The sequence below is a fragment of the Calonectris borealis genome, chromosome 14 (assembly GCF_964195595.1).
Source record: "Calonectris borealis chromosome 14, bCalBor7.hap1.2, whole genome shotgun sequence".
NCBI classification, from domain to species: Eukaryota; Metazoa; Chordata; class Aves; order Procellariiformes; family Procellariidae; genus Calonectris; species Calonectris borealis.
This window is the reverse complement of record NC_134325.1, coordinates 1,548,030-1,568,601: the sequence shown is the minus strand read 5'-3', so window position 1 is coordinate 1,568,601 and position 20,572 is coordinate 1,548,030. Positions and strand designations below refer to the sequence as shown.

The 20,572-nt window shown below is 47.6% G+C and overlaps 1 protein-coding gene across 1 annotated transcript in view; it reads right to left on the bottom strand.

Annotated features, from left to right (window-relative positions):
* Positions 1-1,093: 1,093 nt before the first annotated feature.
* The window catches only part of PNPLA2 (patatin like domain 2, triacylglycerol lipase), a 31,308-nt gene continuing 11,829 nt past the window's right edge, over positions 1,094-20,572 (bottom strand). The window contains exons 2-9 of the mRNA XM_075162959.1: positions 15,345-15,577; positions 15,093-15,158; positions 10,853-11,062; positions 9,850-9,910; positions 8,757-8,924; positions 8,204-8,336; positions 7,364-7,486; positions 1,094-6,507 (exon numbers count right to left, since the gene is read on the bottom strand). Of these exons, the coding sequence (XP_075019060.1) occupies positions 6,243-6,507; positions 7,364-7,486; positions 8,204-8,336; positions 8,757-8,924; positions 9,850-9,910; positions 10,853-11,062; positions 15,093-15,158; positions 15,345-15,577 (1,259 nt within the window). The 3' untranslated portion in view covers positions 1,094-6,242. The remainder of the gene's footprint in view (positions 6,508-7,363; positions 7,487-8,203; positions 8,337-8,756; positions 8,925-9,849; positions 9,911-10,852; positions 11,063-15,092; positions 15,159-15,344; positions 15,578-20,572) is intronic.

Genomic DNA, 20,572 nt, shown 5'->3' with positions numbered 1-20,572 from the left:
GAGCGGGGCGCCGGGGCCAGCTGCCCCCGCCGGCCGCCTCCTGCCGCCCTCGGGACAAGCCGCAGCACCCGCCCCAACCCCAGACATCTCCCGAAAGACACGAAACCCGCAGGCTGCGGCTTGCGCACCCAGCCCCGCTCGCAGCCGCTCCCCCGGCATCGCCCGGCGCCCCGGCTGGTTTTTGGAGGACCAACTTCAGCGATTAACGGCACTGAGTTGGGATGTTCGTTTTTTGCTGTCATTAGAGGGGAAAAAGCTCTTTGCTTTATCAGCTGCATGCTATAATATTAATTACAGCACTCGTGCCTGTCCTGTGATAGCACAAAACAAAGTCTCTTTCTACACTTTACTGCCGTCAAAAGACTGGAAAAAAGGAAAAAAAGAGCCCCGGCCCCGCAGCACCTCTCAGACACCTGCAGTAAGAAACCCCAAGCTGCGTGGTGTTATTTTCCCCGTCCCTGGGGATCCCAGCCCCGCAGCCCAGCTGGCAGCACCCGGGAGCGACGCCTGGCCCCCTGGGCTGGCACCGAGGAAAGCCCCCGGCTTCCCCCAGAGTCCGAGGGCCGTGGGTGTCCCTGTGCCCCCTGGAGATTAACCAGGGAAGACCTTGGTATCTAACCCGAATAGACAGATCCACAACAGCCAGGATCATCTCTTTCACCAACTGGTAAACAGAGGCATAAGAGACTGGTTCAATTTCCCCGAGAGATGCCCCTGGATTGGAGAAGTTTCAAATTTGTGAATAATTTTTCACTTATTCTTTCACAGGTGCCAAGCACCTGCAGTTCCCACAAGATGGTGCTTAATTCCTCTTGGAAACCAGGGTCTACCCAGAAACACCAACGAAACGGAGACTAATATTATTTGGGGCATTTTGGCTTCAGGAAGTCAGAACTGGGCCAAAATGCACCATTTTTCACCTCTAGGTCAATGCCCCATTCATCCCATGCTGATGCGTGTTTACCCCGAGAGGATTTCGAACAGGATGAACTGGATAGGGCCCAGCAAAACAAACCCACGTCATACAGTGCATTCAAAAATATTTAATACATCTTTAAATGGCAAGGCAAGCAACCTACCACAGCCAGGTAAATATATTGAGAAAGTTTTTATTAGAAGGTATATTTCTGCCAAAATAAATAGTTACATTTTCTTCAGCAAAACATTAGAAAAAAGAAACAGGAGGGAAAAAAAAGCATCAACAATTTAATACTGAACTTTTAAAGTGACTGTGAACAATACTTAGCGACATTGCCGTGTAAATACATGACTTGCTTATGCTATTGCTGGTCTAGTTGCTGCTCTGACATCAGTAATTCCCACAGGATCTCCACATGTGTTGTGTGCTTAAGGGTCTTCTCAAACTTGGTGACAGCAGCAGAGTCCCAGGACACATTGAGCTCAAAGAGCTGCTTTAGATGCTGTTTCAAGAGCAAGAGAAAACCCCAGAAGAAAACAGTTTTTATTTCAAAGTTACATTTTTAAGCCTTCTGTTTGGAATTAGAGGCTCCCCCTCCCTCTGCAGAAAGGCTGATGTGGATCCACACAGTGAGATGGATGCAGTTAGAGACTGTCCCAGTGGAGCTGCCTGCAGATTGGAAACAGAGCAATGTCCCACCAGTAGGCAAGGGGAAGGAGGGAGAGGAGAGGGGAACAAGTACGGCTACGTTCAGAAAGGCAGACACCGCGGGGACACAGAGGGCAGGCAGGCCAGAGCCCACTGTAAAGGCACAGGGCGTTTGGCACAAACGAACTGGCTGACGTGGCAGCCAGGTGAGGTGGTCCATTCTCTCATTGATTTAAGGGGGAGAAGGAAACAAAGCTTGAAAAAACTGTTGGCAAGGCCCTCTGACTTTGGCAACGCTCAGCCCTGCCTCCCACCACGTCTAGCATGTGTTCAGCAGAAATGGACCCCTAAGGGAAACACACGCACGGAGTTTCAGCTATTTCTCCTACAACCGCTTCGGTGAAAGTGAGAGCTCTTCTCTCAGAAGAAGGAGTGAATTACTAGATTAATTTTTAAAAATGGACAAAACCACTGGGGAGTATACAATAAGTACTAGGGACACCCCAGTGCTGGTAGACAGCAGATCCTCTTTTATTCCCTGGTCTGAGTGTTGCAGATACACAGACCTCCAAGAAGTCATGAGAAAACAATTCCTAGGTCCGATAGACAGTAGTCAGAAGTGAAGTATTTTCTCCTACCCCTTGAAAATCACCTTGCAACAGTATTAACAGTAGGGCAGGCAGCAAACCAAACCCAACATACCACACACGCATCGTGGCTTACAGAGCATGCCATAGATACGGACTGTTGTGCACAACATAAAACAACTCTACAGTGTTGTACAGGCTAGGCGCTGGTTAGATGCACAAGAAGTTCACCTTAGCCTTGTTAAAAGCAGCAAGTAGTATCTGTGTCACAAGAAGGAGAAAAGAATAGTGGATTCCTGAACGCACAGACCCTTTACGTGAAACAGTGGAAACGGCAAGGGTTGGGACTCTTGCAAAGTTCATGCTTTAAGGACACTGGGACGTGGACTGGAAGATGAACGTTTGGTCCAGGAACCTGACCTCTCAACCACCATGTACTGGAGAGCAGACAGGCCCTGGCAACTACCCGCTGGGCTGCCCAGCCGCACGTTTTGCTGAAGAAGGGACTGCCTGCTGCAGGTGATTACCTTATTCCTATTGACAAGTGTAGGTTATCTTCTGCTGCCCAGAAGATAACGCGTGCCATGAGGTACACGTAGAACAAAGGCTTGAAGAATTCCAGTTAGCACTATCACAATAAACCCCTCCAGGTCCAACCCAGAGTCTATCAATAGGTTTCCAGGGATTTCAAAGAAATGGAGTCTGATCTAGACAAGGAGCACTGCATAGCAAAAAGCTATTCTTTAAAAGCAGCCCTAGCCCTTTTTCTGCATCAGCAGGCTAGAAGATCTTCCCTACTTTCTTCATCTTTTGCAATCTGTGATGAACGAGCAGAAACAATTTCAAGCAAATGCGTGAAACTTCTCTTAAGGAAGAGTAGGGTAGTTTGGAGTATTTTTTACAGATCTGCAGTTCCTTTATCAGAGCTTAGATCTATAAACCCAACAAGCTATCGCACAACAGCCACTGCATCACTTGGGGAATAAACACAGGCAAAGAAAGTGTTAATATGCAGTGGTGCTTTCCCAGTATCCGTTCACACCCTGCAAATTAGCATAGGGAAAACAGTAGTTTCTTCCCTGAAGAGTTAGACCTTTATATTTAAAGCCAGGCTTTGGTTTGTGGTTACAATTTGAAGTCTACAAAAGCTTCTCTTTGAGAGGTTAATATAATAAAATAAATGACAGATGAGGTGAAACACAGAATGAAACTCAGGCCTTTTAGTAGGCACAGCGGTTAGTCTGTTGAAATGCATGGACCAGAAACCAGCAAGCCTTCTGGATCAGAGCACTGGAAGACAGTGGCACCAGCCCAGTCGGTTCTGATGCAAGAGAATGAAGGAGATCCAGGGGATAAGGATGCCAAGCTGCAATTTCTTAGCGCACTCTGTTGCCAAGAGAATTTTGTTTCATAGTTTAGTGGTTTACATAATCACTCAGTGGTTTTACCAGTCCAGGAAGAAGGGATAAAAAAATAGTTGCATCATTTTCTCCACCCATATATTAACACAAACAAGGCAGAGTCAAAAGGGCAGCGGCTTCTAAGCACAAGATTTTCCTCATCCAGCTTTGCCCCTCACAGACATTTTGCTTCTGGATGAAATGCCCTCATTTCTCGCCACTAAATATCTATATGTTCTTGCCAATTGCTCTTGCCTAATGCCAGTGCATTAGGGACAAGAGATATGCATTTGGCAAACTAAGCAGCTGTGCATGTGCCATTCCCCCAAAGAAGGTATCCCAAATCAGTGGAAGAAAAGAAATCCCACAGCAAACCACAAAATAAACACCTTTTCTCAATTCCAATTTTCAAATTCATTCTGCTCCTACTAACCGACAGTAGCTTGTTGCTGGTTGACTTCGATTAAAGCTATACCCATCTAGCAGTAAGCTTCTTCCGCAGGCTTTAGACAATCACAAGATTGACTTGTTTTATAATCCAATATTCCGATTCTGGTTTCAGAATCCTCCAGTCTTCTCTCTTCCCATAGCAACTTCCCTGTTCCCTAATTGCGTTAACTATGTGAACCTTAAGACTAAATCTGACTGCATAAGTGCAGGCCCGCTTCGTAAGCTACGCAGGCCCTTGTGCTACATAGGTAGGTTACATCCAGGAAGGGCAGCGGGGTGATACTCTAAGTCACAAGTTCGTATTTGCACTGGCGTCTCCCGGACAGTCGGTTAGCACCACAGCCGCCCAGTCTATGGCCTCACAGCTTGCAATGGCCACTGCAGAAAAGTCCTGATGCTTATCACAGTCTCCACCACAAACACTCAAACCCACGCCCAGTGCACAATTGTGCTGGTAGGAAACAGCACCCACCACCTCACCCACACTGCTTGTGCAGATGTGATAGAGCAGATTCACTACTTTCTCCAGCTATTAGTAGAACTTCTGGGGTTATTTTCCCTTTCTAAATCAAAGGTGCAAAAGTGTCTATTATAAATCACTATTCCATCTATAGGCTATGTAATCAGCTTCAGATACCCTGTCCTGCTCCCCAGCAAAGAGAGCGTATGTTTGCTTTGGCCAGTTGCATACTGTTTGTGCTAGGAGAGGTAGAAGACGCCTCATGCAGCTAGGCACGCTGCAGAAAAAGATACCAGGAGCTGGTTTTGTGTCATAGTGCGAGGACTTAAGCTTAAGTACATGCAATCCCCACAGGAAGCCACATCTCACCCTGTGAAGAACAGAGTTCACGCTTCTGCAGAGCAAGTCACAACCAGAGTGCCACTGAGAAGGCAGTACCTTACAAGGCAGAGTCCTGCCCTGCTACAGGCGCACTAGCTCTGGTCTTTTAAGGGACAAGACCAACATAGCCAGTTCCAAGCGAGCTGCATGTGCACCAACACTCCCAGCTTCATTTCCACTTCTCATCCTCCTGCTATTGCCAGCTGCAGAGCCGCAATGTGAGAGAGGCAAGCTGTGAGGCTGGTATAGCCACAAGCCTACATCCTTCTCACTCCAAAGCCTCAATGTCCAAGCTCTTCGAGCAAAAGATAAAGCCAAGCCCCAGTTTGGCAGGAGATCCCTTCTGTATCACCCACTTGGAATTTCCTTCAGTTGTATGGTCCCTTAAGGGACAAAGCCCGTCCCCTGGTCAGAGGCAGCCACTTCCCCAGCACTTGCTGTGACACTCCATCACAAGCCTCTCAAAAATAACATGCCCTGCACAATCTCACTTTCCCTACAAGCACTTCACATTGCTTCAGCTGCTAAGCTGATACCGAGACAGTCAGGCTGAGCTTTTCCAGGGCAACCCCACACTAATTCCATTCACAGTAACAGGAATGGGGCCTCAAATTCCACATGTCTCCCTGGAAAAGAAAAATCTGTCCAAATTACTTCTTTAAAATAAGCTCAATGACTTACTTAACACTCAGAGTTCAAGCTGCAGAAGTTCCATGAGGACAAAAATGAAAAAGGGAGAGACCATGACAACATGAATCAGAGTAAATACACAACTTTTCTACATTTCTGCAGTCCCAGTGCAGTCTGCAGCACGGCCAGCTCTGGCTTCCAGTGGGCATGCAGTTAAGGGACAGAGGAAAGAACATGGCTTCAGCAAAGAAGAAAGTCAAGAGGAGATTTGGAAGCCATGAGAAAAATTGGTTTGGCAAGAGGCTACTTCATCTTTCAGTAGCACAAAGAGCTAAGAGATGTCAGATGATTTAAGAAAAAACAAGACTCGTGCTCTAAAAAACAAAGGAAGCTAAAAACTGTATGAACTTGAGAGCATCACCTACATCCTGATTATTTGGCGGTAAAAAGCCAACGGCAATTCAAAGTGCATTATTTGGGAGAGCCCAGCTGGGTCAGCATCAGCCTGGCCACAGGCAACGGCCAGGCCTCAACACAAGTCTAGAGCAAGGTATCAGCTCATGGGTGCCTTTGAGAGAGAGAGATCCCTTGCCTAGCCCAGCGGGCAACAAATGGCTACAGTCAATTCCACCAGTCTCCATCCCGGGGAAACCCCCTTTACAGCATATTCACGAGCACAGGGCAGCCCTGCTGCTGAGGGATGAGACTGGTCCCACCCTATGTCCGCTCCCCTTCCCACCCACCCTCATCCTCTCGTGGCAGCAGGCTCAGAAGAGTGGCAGGCACTCTTTTGCACAGTCTAGAGGTGGAAGCTTTATCTGAAACCCTTCCCGAGGAAAGAGGGAGGCCTGCATGTCCACGTTGATGCAGAGTAAGCCCAGCATGAGCTGGCGCTGGTAATCCTCCCACTTCATCATGACATCAGACAGGGAGCGGTTGCTTCTCATCCACATAGGCAGTGCTTCACCACAAGCCGGTGCAGAAGAAATTGGCAGGCTCTGGGGCCCTCCAAGCTCGAGGTGATAGTAAAGCCTAAAAGGCAAACACATGCAAAGAATCAGTACATGGGAAGACTTGAGCAGGTCACCAGACTAGAGCTCCAGAACCACAGAGCTATTTTATTCTACCACTGACTGCATGATCTTAGTCAGAAGTCTCCGTGTGTGCCTGTTTTCCCCCCTCACACCTCTTGATTATTCAGACCATGAGCTCTTGTGGGTAAGAACCACCCCCTTGTACTAGGATCTGAATCACAGCTGGGACCCTCTGCCTACTTCTGTAATACAGAGTTTCCTATCCTCATCCAAGCAACAGTCTTGCCTCAGCCTCAAGCCATGGCCTACTGCAGGGAGTTCAGTTCAGAAGCACAGGAACACCCACAGACCCAAAGCACTCTATCTCATTTGGAAACCCGCTGGTGTTTCCTGGCCACCCTAGTGCCTCCCCCACCCTAAACCAGGCCTAGATCTCGAGGCAGAAAAGATCATTTGAATGCAAGTACCCCTTGGAAGGAACTTTTTGGGCATCCTGGGCCAGCAAATGCCACACAGACAAGCGCCTCTGTCTTCTACAGGGAGCATGGGATAAGCTGGCATATTGTTTTAATTAGACCTACACCTTCTGCCCCATTGCTATAGTAACAGCTTCATTACAGGGTCTGCCCTCTAATGGGAAGAAGAAAGGAGGCCATGTGCTGAGTCTATCCCAACAGTTAATGAAGCCAAGAGACCATGGACCAGATTTGCGTTTTAAGTTGGGCAGTAAATCCTTCTGGTCAATTTGTGCCTTACTTGCTCTGCGCCAATGCAGTAGAGTCTGCAGAAGTGAAAGGTGGAAGGGGTAATGGAGGGCTCCTCCAGAATAGTGCTGTGGAGGAAAGCTGCCATACCTGGCTGAAAGATGGCTGCCCAGTTTCTTCTTGGCTTTCTTCACAAGATAGTTGCAGATTTCAGTCATCTGCTCCCTCATCCATCTAATATCCTCAGGGATATCTGGGAGCCATTCCAGCAACCTGGGAAGAGACAGAAGACAACCATTACTTGGGCCACACAAAGGATAGGATGGAAATAACGCCAGTTTTGCCTCCTATCAATGGTTACTCATTATTTTTAGTGACAAATGCAGCATTTACACTACCATTCATAGAATTAAGGGGGAGAAGCTGTGAAGTATGAGAACAGCCCCGGAACATATTCTTTACATTTTGTGTCTGCGCTTTCCATATTTTTCATCCATTTTCAGATTTGAAAAGTGTTTTTCCCCAAGCCTTTCTATCACAAACTATCTCCTTCCAGAAACTTTTCATAAGGTACTTTGTACTAAGAACAAGTCTGAAAGACCTGTCTTCCCAGCCACGTAAGTGTAGAGCTGGAAATGGCTGGGACTACTCTACCCATTGCTCCAGAGGGGAACCACCTCTTGTGTGGTTCCTACTTTCATCCCTGCACTCCCAGTTCAGAAGTCCTTCTCCAGGCTCCAAAATTTATCACCACTTTCTAGGGAAAGTTCCAGCACACAGCCATCTTCCTTCAAGCTGGAGTTATTGGGTGTAGCTAAATGACACATGAAGGTAGGAAATTTTTTTTTTCCCCCCTAAGTCTGGTAGATGGCAGGAACTCTCTCCTCATAGAGAGAATTCTACTTTCTGTCCATTCATGCTCCACCAGCTACATCAAACACTTGGTTTCACTGGGAAGAAAACCACTGAGGGAACCAGTCGAAGGCCTACCTGACAGTGAAGGAAACTGCAGACTCCAGAGGCAGCATATAGGGGACCATCATTGCTGTGGCCACACGTATAGGCAGCATATTGGTGATATCAGTCAAGAAACTTCGTTTTTCAGCACAAGCCTCTAGAAGAGCTGAAGACAGAAGAGAACACGGTTGAATCCCCCCAATGGGACTATTCCTTTCCTTGTCGTACCCCAGAAGTTACCCAGCCTGATGTCTCCCCTCTCCACCTTCCACTTCTTAAGGAAGTCTTGCTCAGGGTAGTAATCCTCTCACAGCTGAGACTAGAAGCTCCCCAAAGGAGTGAGCATCAAGATGCCCTCCTCTCCTTACCATGCAGAAGACGGTCACCCTCTCCCAATTCAGCCTCCACAGGATAAGCCATAACTTTATCTAAGAGTCCCCAACTCCATCTAACCATCAGCGGGTGCCAGTTCCATCCGCAGGTATGGCCAAGCCCAGGCACAGGCGATACCCACATCCCAGTAATCCTCTGAAGTGGACCAGGCAGCACAGGAAGATTGCCTGTGCTCTCTCCCTTTGGATCGTACCTTGGTTCAGTCTGGGAGGCAAGTGTTCAAAGATGTGCTCTTCAACAACAGCAAGGGCAGTATTGTCCTCTAGTTGGTCCTCAGCTTCTGTTTCTTCCTCTTTTTTCTCTTCTGGGGGGGCTTCTATGGCAAGGAGAGGACGGGCAGGACTTGGACGGTGAAGGAGACCTGAGAAGAGAAGTTACACCATAAGGATGATACAAACTAGCTGCCCTACCTTGCCTGGCCTTTAGAGTGTTAGCCGTCACTTCACCCTGACTCCCCTCAGACAGACAGACATCATACCCCCTTTAGCTTACATCTATTGTAATGCTTACCACAATGAGTTAGAAACCTTGCTGCTTTAAGATCATCCTCTCTTTCCCCACCAGAAATTCTAACTTTTCCCCTTTAAGTACTGCAGGGTGCTGTTTGGCAGTGTTTTGTTGCTATAATCTGCCAGTCACCAATCTTGTAGGTAAGATTTCCTTCCTGCAGCTTAATCCACGAATATAGCTGCATGACTGCTCTTATCCCAGTAAGGTACACATCACAAACAAATGTGCTTGATCCACTATAAATTGACACTAGGTGGCATCAAACACTCACTCAACCTGCTACAACAGTCAGAGGCAAGAAAGTCCAGCGGTTGCATGTAGGAGAGAGTGGAACAGGAGCGTCAAACAGCCAGGTGCTGGGGGCTGCTGAGGGCATGCCTGCACTCTGCACTGCTGTGCCACATTCGACATACCCGAGCTGCACGTAAAAAGGAGCAGGGTATCTGCAGGAGGTCCAAATGGCACCGGTGCCTAACAACTGTGTTGGTGTGGCACTGAGCACATGCTAAGTAGCTTCAACACTCAGCTGTGCCAAAGCCACCGCTCTGGTATCAGAGTCCTTCTGCATTGCACTAGAAAGGTGTCCACTCCACCTCTGCTTCCTGAAGTGCTAAAATAGACTTATTAATGGAAATTCCATATTCTGATATCTGAGGCACAGCTCAATTCTGCCCTTCCACCTTTCATAGGCACCATTGGCTATTCTCAAAGCCAAGCCACCAAGCCGGGCACAAAAGAGGCAAGTCAGTGCACCCTACAAACACCCAGTGCCTTACCATTCTTCTTCAGGAAGTGCAGTGCATCCCGATAGCCCTGCTTGCACATATCCCGCAGCACCTGTGGGCAGAGGAAGGCAAAAGCAAGTCATTTGGAGATTGTCTGGCTGAGTTGGGCAAACACCCAGCTCAATGCTGGCTTTAGAGGAATTCTCCTGGCTCCTGAGCTACCCCAAGGGCAAGTCTCATCCTTGCCAGCTCTTCCCAGGTTTTGACCAGGAATGAGAGGTATAACAGGAATACATTGGATATGGGAATCACAGGATAAATCAGATTGGAAGGGACATCTGGAATCCTACCAAAGTACAGGGTTAGAGTTGCAGCCACCTCAGTCCCCCATCTAGAGCTGATGCTGCTGCGGGCAGCCTTCAGCGTGTCACTCTGACAATCAGACCAGAATACCTCCCAGCAGATGCCAGGAAGGAACACTGCATTTGCAGATAAAACCAGCTAAGACTAGAGAGGGGGCAGGGAAAAACTTGTCCAAGTAATTCAGCACATGAATGCATGCTTATCAGGCCTAAATGCCAGGGCTAACCGAGGCTGCGCTTGCTCAGAAGCTTGCAAAGCTGCTTGCAGTGCCACCTGCTCTACTGGCACTTTTTAGGAGACAGTCACTGGCTTCAGGTTGGCAGCTCTATCCTGACCTTAAAAAACTCAAGAGCACGTTGGTTCCAATGGCTGATACATCCTTGTTTACAAGTGAGCCTCACTTCCTGGCAGACGCCACTCTAGAGAGAGCCACACGGGAATACTTTCCAAGCAACTGCTACCACCTAAATTCCAGATCTCCCAGTAGCAAAAGAAAACCAAGTGACCTATACAACCTTGTGCAGATGGTCAAGGTTTGCCAAGTCACTGGGTTGATAACGTCAAGGTTAAAAAAACCAGACAAGCAAGAGAGACAAAACTAACAGCGTCTGGAATCTTCTTCTGCTAAAGTGCACAGTATAACCAGTGCCTATCTACTGTCCTCAAGTTCTGGTGCTGCCAGGAAACTCACCTGCGGCTCTGGAGGAAACAGGGCCTTTGAGAGGCGGTAGAGGTTGCGAAGGTTGAACTGGATGCTTGTATTGGTGACTCTCAGCTCATGCATACTTGTGGAACTGTCCCGTGGACAGATATCACTCTCTCCTGAGAATGGGGACACTGTGATTGTGTTCTTCAGCTCGTATCGTGGCAAGTTGTCAGAAATGCCTCCATCAACATATCTCTGAAATCAAGACAAATGAAGCACTCTTCATTTTCATAACTGATCTAGCGGCTTATTTTACTCTGTGTCCCTGTTCATATTTGTGCCAACAACTTGGGAAGAGAATGGAGTACTAACTAACACTAACTAACACTCCTCCACTAACACTGGAGGAGCCAAAACCAGTGATAGCACAGCTGTGTTGTCTATAATATCCTTTTGCTACATGCCTTTCTTCCTACAGTCAAGTGTGTGGTCACAAGTGTTCAATGAGAAAGGCATATTCACTTGTGTGACTGCTGACTTACATCTCCTATGGGGTTTGACTGCTGTCCAATTAAATAATATGACACACCAACAACCACCTGCAGTTCAAATTAGCACTAATCTCAGCTGTCACACTGTGACATTGTGCCATTTTTCATTTGTGTTTAAAACAAATAAGCTCAGACACGCATCCCCACTGGTGGACTAAGAGCAAACTAAGAGTTAAACTAAGAGTAAAACCAGCTGATTTGTTGCTAGCAGGCTTATCGAGCAGCAATCCTAACACATGCATACACATTTGGAATCTACTTGCTGTGGTGTGATAATAGCGTACAAGGGACTTGGATTTTGCTCCTAACAGGCACCCTCTTATCAGAGAGTGTTCTGTACATATGTACCATAAATACATTTGTGCTACCCTTGCAGGAAGGACAACCCCAGCAGCATGTACTCAACTGAAAGCATTCTTTGAAGTACCATAAATGCGCAAGGAGCTGAGCAAGACAATCTCTATCACAGGCCTTTGGCAGAGCAAGCAACATGCAGAAGATAAAAGGAAGGGGATGTTGGTCAAGCCAGAAGAGCAAGAAGTTTGAGTCCTTTGCTGAGTACCAACTCAAGCTCTTGTGAACCTCAGTTACAGAAGAGTCCTGCTGACTTTGTAGCAGGGTTGATCCTGCCATTTGCTGCCTGAACCATTCCCTTTGGATGAGTTCATACACAAATCATCATCAGGAGCTACACAGCCCCACAAGCAGCAGCTGTAACATCTTTCAGCTCTGCTGGGTGAGGAGCTGAGCTGGCAGAGGCTGAACCCAGGTAGAGCACGGAAATGCTGATCGGAAGAGGGGGTACTCCATTCAGTGTCATGCTTTTGCCTTGTCTCACAGGCAGACTGACCACCGACATCGGTCTTCTGCTGCACAATGCCTAGGAAAATGCCAGCTGCTTTGCCTGGAGGATGCTTTGCACTTTTTTCTCTCCTCCTATGGATAGCAGACAGGCAGATACCTTTTCAAGCAGCTCCTCTGAGCCTGGGGAACAGTTCATAGGCTCTTGGGCTGAAAGCAATCAAATTCAGCTATAGGAATCCAGCTCCCATCAAGGCAACAGGGTCAGGGTGGACTGCACAGCAGGTTTCTTGGGAGCAAACTAAACCTCGGGGCTACCTCTGCTTACAGCCTACAGGTTCAAGGGAGATGGCTTGTGACTACAGCTGTAGGCTACAGCAGCACTAACTCATAGCGCAGGGCATTTCATCCTCACATCAGGTGTTGTTCACCAAACACAGTATCAAGACAGACATGGTTAGTGACTCCTGCACCACCTGGGTTTGGGCAGTGAAGAAAGTGGAAGGACAGGATAGGTTAAACTCAAGGAAAAGTACACCCTGTTGGAAACAGGAACACTCAGCTTGCTTACAGGATGCTTTCTAGACCACAGAGGTGCCAAAAATCAGTTGAACCCTCACCCCCTTTTAAAGTGGGCATCAGTTTTCCCTAAGCCAAAAGCAACCATAGCAAACTGTCATTATCATCATCTCCCCAAAGCTGCCCCACTGAAACCAGACGAGGCACAGCTAGAGCTGGAGATGCCTGGCTGACTCCCTCTGCAAGGATGAGACCACGACAGGCTGAGTGGGAAGAGGACAGAGCAAAGCAGGCAGCAAAGTGCCAGACATCCACTTTGTTTAAAAAAGATGGAGTTGTGTTTTGGCCACTTAGCAAAGACAACCCTAGTTTTGCAGTAAGGATGCAGAAACACACGTTTCCCTGAGGGTGGCAGTATGAGTGAACGGATGCCATTAGAAAGAAGGCTTAACTACAATAAGGCTGACAGGCAAAGCCTTCTCACTGCATGGAAATCTAGGAATACATATGCAGACTCCGCTCTCTGGTCTGCCATTCCCCAAGCAATGCCATTCCTTACTCAAGATCAGCAGCCACTTCTTTGGATTTGCCTGAACCTCCAGCAACCCAAGACTAACGACTCTCCAACCTCCTGCAAAGCCCCTAACAGCACAGCGCCACGGGCTGCAGACCCCAGCTGCCGGCAGGTGTGAGCAGCAGCAGCTTTTGGGGATAGTTCATGGACTGAGGTCAACTCTGGGGTGCCCAGTTCCATTCCCTTATCATGTCCTCCCCCTCACAGGGCCCCTCATTCACATGAGCTGACACCTAGCTTTTTGACCCCTGTTAGGGGTTCATCTCACCCATGCACCGCAGACAGGTCATTTATTGACCCTTCCATTTCTCGGTATTTGAGAATTTTTCTTTTCCTCCCCCCAACCATCATCATCCACTCCACGGGGCTACCAGAGCTCAGAGAAGTGAACACTGGAAAAAGATTAGGAGGAAGGCAGAATATGGATTTTACACCTTGCACACAGTCATATTGCCTTGAAAACTGGTCCTCATGCCAGGCCTGTGGCAAATAGTCATCACAGGCATGCTAGGAACCATGCAGTCCCATTTCAAAGCCTTTTCCCAAGTTCATACCCAACCTAATTTAACCTTTCCCCTTGCCAGTCCCCCTTCAGAGACACAAAGAACCATGATTTTCTAGGGAAGAGGTAGGAATTAATTTCTTCATCTCATATATTCCCTTCCCACCTTTCCCCATGAGGAATCTTGACATGAAAAGTCATCCCTCGTATGCCAGGGCAGCTGCACATTCCAGAGACCCTGATGTTGTATGCAGTTCTGGTATTTTGAGATTTTGCCTAATCCACACTGACCTCAGCTAGCCCCAAAGACGTGTCCACCAGCTGTGGGACAAAAACCCTGCCTGCAGTGGTTGAGCAAATACCAAACCATTACGAATTCTGTCACTTCTCTGAAGGGCTGCACATTGGTCATTTCTTCCAGGTCATTTCCCTGCCCAACATGCTTGCACAAGACAAAACCAGCCAAGTTGTATATTATGCAGAAGCACAATTGACCTCGCTTTTAGGACACAGGTAGCAGTGGGAGCAGATTTGATGCTGTGCTTTGACAGACTGAGGCATCTTGGTCAGGTCACTTATGGGAAACCAGGGCACACATACATTAGTAGCACTTCTCCCTCTCCCTTTTGACTATTTAGTTTGCAAACAAACTGCCTTTTAATGTATGCATTAACCTATGTGGCACAAGGGGAGTCCAAGCTCAACTGAGGCCTTTAAGCACGACTGCAATATTCAGAGACACTCCAGCTCTGTGCAGCTTTCAAATGTTTTCGTTTCTAACATGCAAACACAGAAGGGAGAAATTGCTCTGGACAGCCTTGGACAGGATGTTAAAGAAAGCTCTAGCAGTCAGAAGAACATTATTCTCAGAGGAAGGATAGGAAGAACTCCACGGAAAAGAGGTCTGGTATCAACACCACTAGTTAAAACCCTGCAGAAAGTGTCAGGCACATGGAGAGGGACTACACTCACGATTTCTATCCTGGACACAAGTTCTTTCCACGTGCAGAGGGTTGGAGCCTCAGCGACAGACAGCATTGTACCAAGCAGCCAGGAGAACCATCTGCTAAGTCAGCCAGCGCTTGCCCAGATTGCTATATATTACTATCATGTTAAATCCTCTAGTCTTTGGGATTTTTATAGCCAACTGCAGGCAGCAGTGGAAAGAAGGCACACCCACTGTTGGAATTTGTTTATTTGGGAATTTCTCATGCCTCTTCAGGCTATTTGCTGCCAGCAGACAGGCAATAAGACTGCCAAAATTGAGTACCAGCATTTCTGCCTTCTTATTCAGTAGTACATGGTTTAATGAAGGAGCATCTTAAGAGTCTTACTTACCACTCCACGCAAGGTTGGAGGTATCAGCCCACAGTAGACAGGGATAAAGGTGCTGCAGACACAGGCCTGAGGGAGAAAGAGATCCAGAATGTAAAAAGCAAATCAAAGCCTACTGAACCTATTACTCTTCTCAGAACACCACACTGGCATGTGCTGACAATTACACACCATTACTAAGGACATCTGGAGACCAAGGCAAAACAAAACTGCATGCAGTTCCTGCCTAGCCCTCTGCAAAAAGTTTCCATTCACCTGGATCAGCTCCTCCTTGGAATTGAAGTCTGACAGTATCACATTTTCTCCATCAGAGACCCGCGTCAGGGAAATACCCAAACGTCCTGCTGCAACCTCATGCCCATTCTCTGGCACGGCCTTGGACAGGCAGATCCGAATGGTCTTCACCAAGTTGAAAGATGGGTGGAGTGGGCCCAAGAACCTCTTCCGGGCTTCTTTTGACACTCGAATAATGCTGGCGCCAGCCTCCCCTGCAACGAGAGAAAGAAAAATGCACCATGAAATCCTAGCAAAACCAGCCTTCTCCTTTACAAAATAAGGCACAGAAAAGCCTAATTCATAGCTTTACTCATAAGTTTCTCCCCACTGGCTGATATATTACTCAAGACGAGAGGCTATTATGGGCAGTGTTATAGAAGTCATGGAAGTTTGCTCCCTCATCGCAAGGGAGCCTCATCTTACATATGTTTTGTTAAGTCAAGGAAGATGACATGCATCTGGCTAAGGCCTCACACTTTTTCAGTAGATCCTGTTTCACTGGCCAATGCAGGGCTGGTGGAAACACAGACTAACAAAGAAAACAAGGAAAATGCTTTAAGAGCTTTGAGCTTATGGCTAAATCCATTTCAAAACATCTTCCACTAAAACTTTTCTAGTAAGCATCTTCTTTTTTCTGACATCATAAAAAGACATCTGCCTGTAAGCAAAAGTGCCGGCAAACAGGAATGTTGGTGCTTTCCAGCTAAATGATCCCAGCTCTGCTGTGAATGTCAGCCACATCTTAGGTGAGCAAGACGGACACTGTGCTCCATCAGGGAATCAGTGACTTAGTGCCACCTGCAATGTCTTTCGTGTCCAGTCCCTTCCATGACCGATTCCACAGCACTAAACTAGGCCCTGACGGCAAGCAGGCCTCATGAAGGCATGTCTGCTTTATGCTTTCACACAGTGACCCAGCTGGGTTTGGAGGAGAGGAGACATCCCATCTGCACAAAAGGGAAGGCATCTGCTAAGTCCATTATCTCACAGTCACTAGGAGCCTGATCTGGCAAGAGCATCAGGGCTCTGCAGTGGGAAAGGAGGGACGGGAGAAAACAAAACAAAAACATCAACCCAAGCCAAACCCTCAGCACCCAGCGTGCTGCCCTTTGCACACACTGACTGCTGCTTCCGCGCGCATCTCCTAGCTATGGTGACATACACGACGACAGTTCCTCTGAGCACCGGGCAATCACTGCATTCCCAGGGGCATCGGGAATATACATGTGGGAAGAATTAAAGAAACCAGAGAAAAGAGACATGCTTTCACAAATCAAGAATGCTCTCCAATCAAACTGAAGTTCAGTTCCTGCAGAAAGATGAAAGACTATCAGTTCAAGCCAACTGGAAATCCCACCGCTTTGCTCTCCCACCCAGTCTTGCAATTGCAGAAAGGAGGCAGCAGAATGAAAGAACCCAAGTTAGACCCAGGTTAATAAATATAATGGAGATAAGAGCAACAACACCCTCAATGCTTATTGACACATCCCACTCTTTTGCAATACACATGTGCTGGCAACATGTTTTCCACCAACACAGCCTGGGAACGCGATTCTGTGCTTAGGACACCCATCAACACCAGTAGCTCAAGCACGCAAAGAACTGGACCTTTGAACATGACCAGAGACTCTGGGATCAGGATTTTAGGCACTGTGAGGTAGCAACTTAACAGAAAATCCAAGTTCCCCCCTCTGAAGCAATTTTTAGCACTATAATCCCAGTCTTTTGCTCTGTCCTAGAGCAATGTTTAGCAGTCTAATTCTGATCTTACTTACTCAATTAGCAGTAAGCCATTGAGCCCAGCCTGTTCCAGATAGTAGCCACATGGTTCAACATCCTTCCCAAGAGGAAGGAAGTCAGCCTCACAGAAATTACACTTTATCAGCACCACGACATTAGCACTCATAACACTCCCTAAGATGCCTTCACATCTGACAAGGGGAGGAAAGACACACAGAGAATCTGCAACAGAGCCAAAAACTGAATGAATCCCAGCCGAGCACCTCGGCCACACGACCCCAGGAAACTCCGCCACAGCAAGTGCATTGCGGGGAGTTGCTGGCTTAGCTGAAAAACCCAGTGGGAGGGTGGGTGTTGAGCATGCAGCCGTGGGGAGACACTCTGCATGCAAAAGCCATGCTGGGGGGGTGGTGTGTGTCACCCAAGAGATGGTGCTTAGAGAATGATGCTTTCAGACTTGGCATCTCAGTGTGCAGAAAGATTTGATAGCAATACTGAAAACAACTGCAATTAAATTGAGCTTGTGACCGAGCTAAAATATGAGCTGGAAGTTGCTTAAGAAAAACAAAACAGCAAAGTCAAGGAAACAGACTGAGAGGAGACTTCAGTTGCAGCTGCCTGCTCTATCACCATTTCACAGCCAAGTGAGGCAGGGGGGACACAGAAGAACAGAGGACAAAAAATGAATCATTGCTAATTAGCAATTTCATTCTTTGAATGCTTTCTGGATGTTTGGGTTTTTTGAGGTGGGTTGCTTGTTTTATACATGTGTGCATCATGCATACACACAGAAGCTTCTGAGGTATTTCAATTTAAGGGCAGCTGTGATTCTGTGGGACTTGCTGGCTCACTTGCACCAAAGCTGAGTGCAGAATGGCTCTGTGAGAAGAGAGAGGCACGGGGTGATCTGCAGCACCACCAGCTTTCCTGGAAATAAGGCTAGCTGAGAGTTCAGCCAAAGGAGTCAGGTTTATGTAGCTAGATCCATGACAGATGACAAGCTGCCTTGGAAATACATTTGGGAGGAGAGAGAAAAGGTGAGAGTGTTTTAATCCTGTTACTACCAGAAGTGCTGTTCCAGGAAAACCAGCTCAAATTCTGCTCGCAGCCTGCCAGAGGGAGCAGCTGAATGAGAGGTGATCAAGAGAGACGAATCCTACAGGGGTCAGCCACAAGCTGTCAGTTATTACTAGGACTAGTCCAGTGCCAATTCCAGTCCACAGAAAAGTTTCCAATGTTTTTTGATGGATCTGGTGATTCAGGACACAGGGTCATGTGAAATAGCTATATTAAGTTCCTCTTCCCTTACTGAGGTACGTACCGAGGAGCAGAAACAATCCCTAATAGTTGGTATTGATTGCTGGGAAAACATTTAATTCTCCTCCCACCAACCAATTAATTCAACACTTCTCCCTATACAGATTTACTAAGCCAATATTCCTCTAAAAATTATAATAATATGTGGAATATTCTATTTTCATTAGAAAAGCCATATCCCCCTTCTTCCCTGCCCCCACCACTGCCCCAGTGGGTGTTGTTATACATGAGCCTGAGTACTGCAGGGCCATCGTCCTTATCTGAATTTCAGTTGTGATGACGCAAAGGAGCATCAGACAGTTGTGTCCTGAAACACCCCAACCCGTCCTTTGCAAGACGAGGGAGGCCAGCTGCTCCACCTCTGCTGGTTCATCCTGTGATCCTTCTGCAGCGGCTACAAGGGGCAAGTTACCGTTAGCCATGGGAAAAGATGTGAAGGCAGCTGCTAGTTCACATGCCATTTTCAAGTTATGTCAAGCCAGCTTGAGATTAGCTTATTGACATAGCAAGACCGTTCCCTTAGAGAACTGGCTTTCACCCCCACCAGTCATGCTCAACTCCACAATAACCCAGTATCCAAGTCTCTACTGCCTTGCGTTCTTCGGCACGGCTGCTCAACACAATATATAAATACATTTTAAAAAGCCTAGAAGAAGATACAGGTTACCCACTTCCAAGAGAAGCAAGACAAGAGAAATTAGAGAGCTACTGCAAGGAGTGCTCAAGAGGAACTAAGGCCCTTCACAAGCTTCATCACCTTTCACTTAGAAGGCCCATTCCCCTAATCACCCATCTCAATTACCCCCCATTACCTATCTCTAACCTGAAAAGCATTCATCACTGCTATTTATCACTGTATACAAACACCTCCAGCCACAGCAGCCTGCTGCTCCTCTGTCTCTGGAGAAGAGCTAAAGATCAATCACCTACAACTGATGTTAGTCGGGCAGCTGGGAAGACCCTTAACCACAGCTAAGAGCTCCGAGATAGACAGAAAGGCTACTTCAAGCCTGTGCAATGCATAAGGATGAGGACCATCACAAAGGTTAAAAACCCCACAGCAGGAGGGGTGGCAAGTGGGGAAGAAGGGCCTCTTCAGACCCGCATCTTCAGCAGCAGGGCTTTGGCACCAAGGGCACCATGACGCTCACCTGTTGACGTCAGACCACACTGATATCCATTTGCCAGCCAGCAAAAGGTCAGTTGACCCATAAAGTATTTCAAGTGGCAAAAAAAACTAAGACACAAACAAAAATAGGAGCAGAGCAGGCTGAAGAGGGAGACGGCATTCTGGACATTCCACCCAGCAGCTCCTGTGACCGTGGCTCACCCATGACACTCCAGCTCCCTCTGGAAGAGCTCCATGTCGGCACAAAGATCACCCTCTGCGCCAGGGACGTTCCTGCTCCCCGGCTAGTGCAGCAATAAACAGGCTGCAAGCTTAAAGAAAAGGCTCTCCAACAGAGATGGAGAACAGAGGATGGCACAGACAGTGGATGGATGTAGGGACAGCATCTCCTGTCCCTGCTGGTAGGAGGCACGCACAGAGAGGTCACACCCCAGACTGCAGATGCCGTACCTTACCCGGACTAATAGAGCAGGCAGGGAACTGTGCAGATCCCTGCTAAACCTGCTTCTCATTCAGCACCAACAAGAATTCAAACCGACTTCTTCCTACACATCAGCAACACGCACGGCACCCTCCTCTCTCCTCAGTCCCGTTACCCAGCTAAGGCTCCAGACCGGCCAGACACACCGATACCAAAAAGCTTCTAAATGAAGCCAACTAGCAGAAGAAAGTAGAGGTGCTTTTGACATTCCTCCAGCACCTGGAGAGCCCGATGCCTTGTTAGTTTGGGATGGCATGACCAAGCTATTTTGACTGCAAGATTTTCAGAAGCCAGCTCCTGTAACCACTGACCTCATTCTGGAGCTGCTTAAGTTCTGCTTAGCTATCTGTTGGAGCGATGTTTGTGTGATGCTCAACACAGATGCGCCCTGCAAGAGTCCCCAGCTACAATCTTCACACTTGGCTTTCAACTCGGATAGTTGCTGAGCATCACTGGAGTTCTCATGTTTCCCATCGGTAGATCCCAGTCCAGACTTGAATTTAGGAACAGGATGAGTCAGAAGGAATTTACTAGCATGAT